This window comes from Electrophorus electricus, chromosome 24, assembly GCF_041902795.1.
Source record: "Electrophorus electricus isolate QZ-2024a chromosome 24, ASM4190279v1, whole genome shotgun sequence".
In the NCBI taxonomy this organism is placed as follows: Eukaryota; Metazoa; Chordata; class Actinopteri; order Gymnotiformes; family Gymnotidae; genus Electrophorus; species Electrophorus electricus.
Window position 1 is genome coordinate 7792127 of NC_137520.1, and position 5585 is coordinate 7797711.

The window sequence follows — 5585 nt, forward strand, 5'->3', positions numbered from 1 at the left end:
GAATCGCTTGAAACGGCTACACAGTAGTGACTGCGAATCGTAAACATCAAAGGTACTAGAATATTTTGAGGAATATCTGAGGAATATTCTGAAATCCAGAAGAGTACAGTAAGATAAGGGTACCGTTTTACCATAGCATTTGTGCGGCCATGATTTCTTTTATGTTGTTGCACTTTATTGCTAGCTGATCAGCGGTCGGCTATATATTGCGTGTCAAGTCTCAGTTTATTTCCCTCTGATGGCGTCAAGTCGAATGTCAATAGCAGTTTGAAGCGATAGCACAGCAAAGTTAATTATATTGTGTGAACATTTAAATATAAAAAAGAAAACAAAAAACAAAAAAAACAACCCTTTCAAATATACACAATCTGAAATGATTACTGAGCATGTTTTCGTCGTTCTGTGACTTGCTGTCTGAAACCTCACATAGCAATAGGGGGGGAAAGGTGATATCAGAAGGAGACTATTGGAGCAGTGCGTAATATCCCGAGGTTCGCTATCAGCTCAGGAATTTTGCAGCGCGAGGCAGAGCGCACTGCAGTGAAACAAGCGCGCTAACGCGGTGCCACGCGCAAGCAATCGGTATTTGGCGTGCGTCCATTCCACAGCGAAGCCAGCGGTCACTGCAGCACTCCCAAATACCGAGACCCGTCAGGACCTTTAATAACAAACCTTAATATTCTTAATAACAAACCTTTCAATCGCGAGTAAGTGGTCGTCTTTTTTTGTTGTTGCTGTAACCAATGGCATTGTGATCTGCCTAACGTTTTAAATTTTTATTTTTATTTTTAAACCTGTGACTTATCCACAGTGTCTTGTGTGTTGAAAACAGCATTGTGGTTAGTGCTGGCATACCAGCAGAGATCCAGTCCAATCTTGGGAAGCTATATGGACAAAGGTTTTGGGACACCTACATGGTTTTGGGACACTCTTCCGGGAGCTTTTATGACGTGCCATTATAAATCCACAGGCGTTAATATGGAGTTGGTCCCGCCTTTGCAGCTATAACAGCTTCACTCTTCTGGGAAGGACTGACGTTGGAGTGTGTCTGTGGGGATTTTTGCCCATTCATCCAGAAGAGCATTTGTGAGGTCAGACAGTGAAAGGGCCTGGACTGGAATCACAGTTCATCCCAAAGGTGTTGGATGGGGTTGAAGTCAGGGCTCTGTGCAGGACAGTCAAGTTGTTCCACATCAAACCCACCCAACATGCCTTTATGGACCTTTCTTTGTGTACGGGGGCACATCTTGGAACGGAAAAGGACCTTTCCCCAAACTTCCCTCAAAGATGGAAGTTCAAACTTTACAGTTGGCACAGTGCAGGCAGGCAGGTAACGTTCTCCTGGCATCAGCCAAACCCAGACTCGTCCATCAGGCTGCCAGATAAAGGAGCATAATTTATCACTCCACAGAACATGTTTGCACTACTCCAGAGCCCTGTAGTGGTGCACTTCTCACCACTCCATCCGACGCTGGGCGTTGTGCTTTGTCCTGGTGCAGTTTTTTTTTGCTGGTGTTAATACCACAGGAGGATTGGAACTCTGTAGTAATTGAGTCAGCAGAACATTGGTGACTTTTATGCACTATGAACCTCAGCACTTACATCGTCTGCCACTTCATGATTGAGTTACTGTTGTTCTGAAACACTTCCACTTTTCTATAATACCACAGTTATATCACATTTGATCATGGAATATCTAGGAGGGAAATAATTTCACAAACTGACCTGTTGCAATGTTACTTATTACAATACCACATTTGAATTCAGTGAGTTTTCTTTCAGAAATGTTTACAGACTGTATGGCTGGGTGTTTGTATACACCTATGGCATTGGGACTGAATAAAACACCTGAGTTCAATAATCAAGAGGTGTGTCCTAATACATTTGTCCATATACATGTTCTGTAGCCATTAGGACTATAACTAAAAGGAAAAAGGCCTAGATGTCAAAATGGATTCAGTTTATTGCCATATTTAAATTCAGATTAACATGAATTGGCATATTTTGCCTCAACATTCAAAATTATTCAGAGTATTCAACTGGTGCAAAGCTTGCATTAGTGTTCAGTTTCTGTAGTGGACAGTTTTATGAAAATCAAAACTGAGCTCCATTTTCCCTTCATTTATACATCTTCTTGCTGTTGGCTGTAGTATGGCCATATAAATGTTTTCACCCCAAAATGGACAGGCAGTTGGAAGCATGTGACCTTGCACATCCTAAGCACATTGTATCACGTTTTTTTAAAAACTCGGCGTAATAATCGCATAGCTGCAGCTGTTTGGGATGATGGGTATGATTATAATCGTCACTTGCCCCCTCCATCCACCCCCCAACCCTACGATTACAGACTGGCTAATTAGCCTCAGAGGCAAAGACGCAGATGCCCTTTGGTAACCTTCAGCGTTCCCTGTGCAGTAACAGTCGGCCTCCTGTACAGACCGCAGGTGGGTAGTGGCTTGTGGTAAGGTTACAGTGCCACCAGAGTGGCAGCCACACAGGTCTTGTATCTGCTTCTTCCTGGAGGCAGTGGCACTGATCAAGCAGACCGAGTAAGTCAGCCGTGGCCTCTTACACACTAGCGTGCACACAGTAGAACTGACCTCCATGTCCTGCTACTCTCACCCCCCCCCCCGAGTTTTGAGGTCTGACCTTCTCTTTAACAACATTTGTCACTGTGTCAGTACCACACTGCTGCCTACATTATTCTCCAAGGCTTTTTCTTTCTCTCATCATGCTGCAGATCTAGTTTGTAATGTTGTCACATGGCAGGCGTGACACAGTAACATGCACGCAAATGATATGCAAATCCACAGATGCAAATTGAATGCAAAACTTAGTTAATGACAAACTATTAGTGTTAGCCACAGTAAAAGGAAAGGAGAGACAGGTTTTAAAAAGGTTTAAAAGGCCATATTCTGATACGTGATTGCGTGATCCTAAATGTAATTCAACTGCAAGTCGACATTATGAGAAGATCAGTGATTTTCTCTCTCTCTCTCTCTCTCTCTCTCAGAGGTAGTAGTCCTCCTCCTCGATGTCGCCGTCTCCCTCCTCGAACCCGAGCGCCTCAATGTCGTGCGCGATGTCGCTGATGCGTCGGTTGAAGTCGTGCGTGCTGCATGGCAGCGAGCCGCCGTCGTAGCCGCGCACGGCCGTCGCCGACGTGCTGCTCATGCTGCGCTTGATCCGGCCGAAGCTGTCTGTCAGGATGCCGCCCTCGCGGATGCCAATGCCCTCCAGGAACGCCTCGAAAGCCCCCACGTCCTGATCCGGGATGAAGGGCCTCATACCTGTCCATGAACAGTTACGGGGTCAAAAAGGGGGCGGGACTTGGAAGGACATGTGCATAATGTGGCTCACTACAGCACAATGGGACGTCCTGTCAGCTGGCCTGATGAAGCCCCAGAGTCTGAGAGGACATGATCCAGATGAGAAGGTGTGCCAATCATTGGTCTGAGCAGAAAAAATAAAAATAATCCCAGGTAGAGATCTGGGCATGTAGAGATTAATACAAATTATTTGTCAACAGCAGGGTTCTGTCAGAACCAAACAGGTGAGCACATGTCCACACATGGTCTCCACATCTGTCTGATTGACATGCGTGTGCGTACGTAACGTGTTGATGTGTGGGTGTACGTAATGCTCCACTCCCATAGGAAGGTGCCCACAAAGTAGCTGAATTCTCTGTGTACAGTATAACACTATAATACTGGTTGGTCTTCGTAGCTGTAGCTCCAGAGTTGTGCTGCATATCACACGCAACTGCACAGATGCAGCTGTGGCTGGGCCAGTGGGGCAAGCGTTGACGCATCGATTTATTTCTGGGTTACGGTTTGACGGGGATGTGAAGGCACAGGGGTAGAGGCAACCGTGTAAATGAGTTGTATAACTGTGTCACTGTACTGCACACACTCCAATATGGCCCGGCCACCTTGTACTAGAAAATGACCCGATGGCCTGACATTTCCCAATATGTCGTTTTCAGATCTTATGAGCAGTCATGAAAACTAGGTTTGGAAAAATCTCTAAACCACATCGACACATTTCAGAATGAAACTGACATTCAATTCCTTGATATTTATTTTGCAATTTTCCTTTAAAAAAAGGTAGTTCTGGAGTAGTAGACAAGCCATAACACAGAAAGTAAAGTGGAGTGGTGGTCTTTGATCTTTATCTATCCCAAATTCAGACAGGTGCTCATAAATATTCAGCAGCTTGCATGGTATCTAATCATACTAACAAGCTAAAGTTAGGGCCCATTGCTCGCATCCCCAAACATGTTGACAAGCCAGACAGCTCATGAATATTCAAACGTCCACATGGGGAGGTGCGACTTGTTGGAAAAATGGAAAATCAAGACAGATTCGACAGAAAGAGGGCAGAAGGGTGGTGAGAAGAACAGCATATTAAAAGGGCCATGGTAAATGATGGCTGCTGACTTTGGGTCAGGGGGTGGTAGGAGGTGGGAGGACCGTGGAGTGGACGACAGGCTCACCGAGCAGGAGGAACTTGCGCAAGTCGCCGTAGAGCTGGAGCAGATCCGTGCAGAACTGGTCAACGGGGGCACCTACGCGGTACTCCCTGAGCAGCAGGGCGAACTGCTGGATCTCCTGGGGCGACAGCTTACTCCGCAGCTGGACACGGGAGGGGGGGGGGGTCAGTACCGTGCAAGGGTCAAACGCGAGGGGAAGGTAGCTTGGAGGAAAAGAACAGCACCTCTTCGATGGTTCATCGGTTTATTAAACCTATAATAACTGCTACCTGAAAGAAAGCATTAAGGCTTTCCTTGTGTTCCCATGTGTATGTGTGTGTGAGAGTGTGTGTGTTTGTCTCACCGTAATCATGTAGTCTTGCATTAGCTGGAGGCTGGCACTGCTGGGTTCTGAGTCGCTGTGTATAGATGCCAGACTGCGATGGGAGTCGTGGTATGAGAGAGACGAGCTCTCGCTGTAGTTCTCACTGTAGTAGGGTTCAAAGGCGTCCTGAGAACCATCACTATGGAAAACAAAAACACACATACACACCTCATATGCTGTGTAACTGGTAAGAAAGCACACCAAGGGATGGTAGCGCTGTCTAACCTACACCCGTGGGTGCCATTATATGTGAGGAAAGCCTCCAAGCATAAACATATTCTCACATTTGTCCTCTCCGGTGTAGCACCAGCCACACGCACACACACACACACACACACACACACACAACACACACACACAACACACACACACAACACACACACACAACACACACACACACACACACACACACACACACACACACACACACACACACACACACACACACACACACACACACACACAGATTGATGTCTGCCCTTCACTCACTATGAACTGCAGCAGCTGAAGTCTGTGTCAAAGCCGTATGTCATATCTGTCAGGCAGCTATCACCTTGGTAACACAAAGAGAGGAATGATTAGACAAATTAGCGCTATTAACCCCTACACAACCATTTGTTTCTTTCCCCTGAATCTCAACTAATTGCATGCTTGTGGTCCCATCATGCAGTGGGAAATAATGCCAGCGGCCTTGCGGGACTCGATACAGATGGCGTTGAGGCAGCATTA

The 5585-nt window shown here is 46.2% G+C and overlaps 1 protein-coding gene across 3 annotated transcripts in view; it reads right to left on the reverse strand.

The window, feature by feature from the left end:
• Positions 1-1945: 1945 nt before the first annotated feature.
• Positions 1946-5585, reverse strand: part of ccm2l (CCM2 like scaffold protein) — a 12461-nt gene continuing 8821 nt past the window's right edge. For all 3 annotated transcript variants that reach the window (XM_035522599.2, XM_035522597.2, XM_026995625.3), the window contains exons 7-10: positions 5346-5409; positions 4836-4995; positions 4496-4634; positions 1946-3290 (exon numbers count right to left, since the gene is read on the reverse strand). In XM_035522599.2, coding sequence (XP_035378492.1) covers positions 3010-3290; positions 4496-4634; positions 4836-4995; positions 5346-5409 — 644 coding nt within the window. In that variant the 3' untranslated portion in view covers positions 1946-3009. The remainder of the gene's footprint in view (positions 3291-4495; positions 4635-4835; positions 4996-5345; positions 5410-5585) is intronic.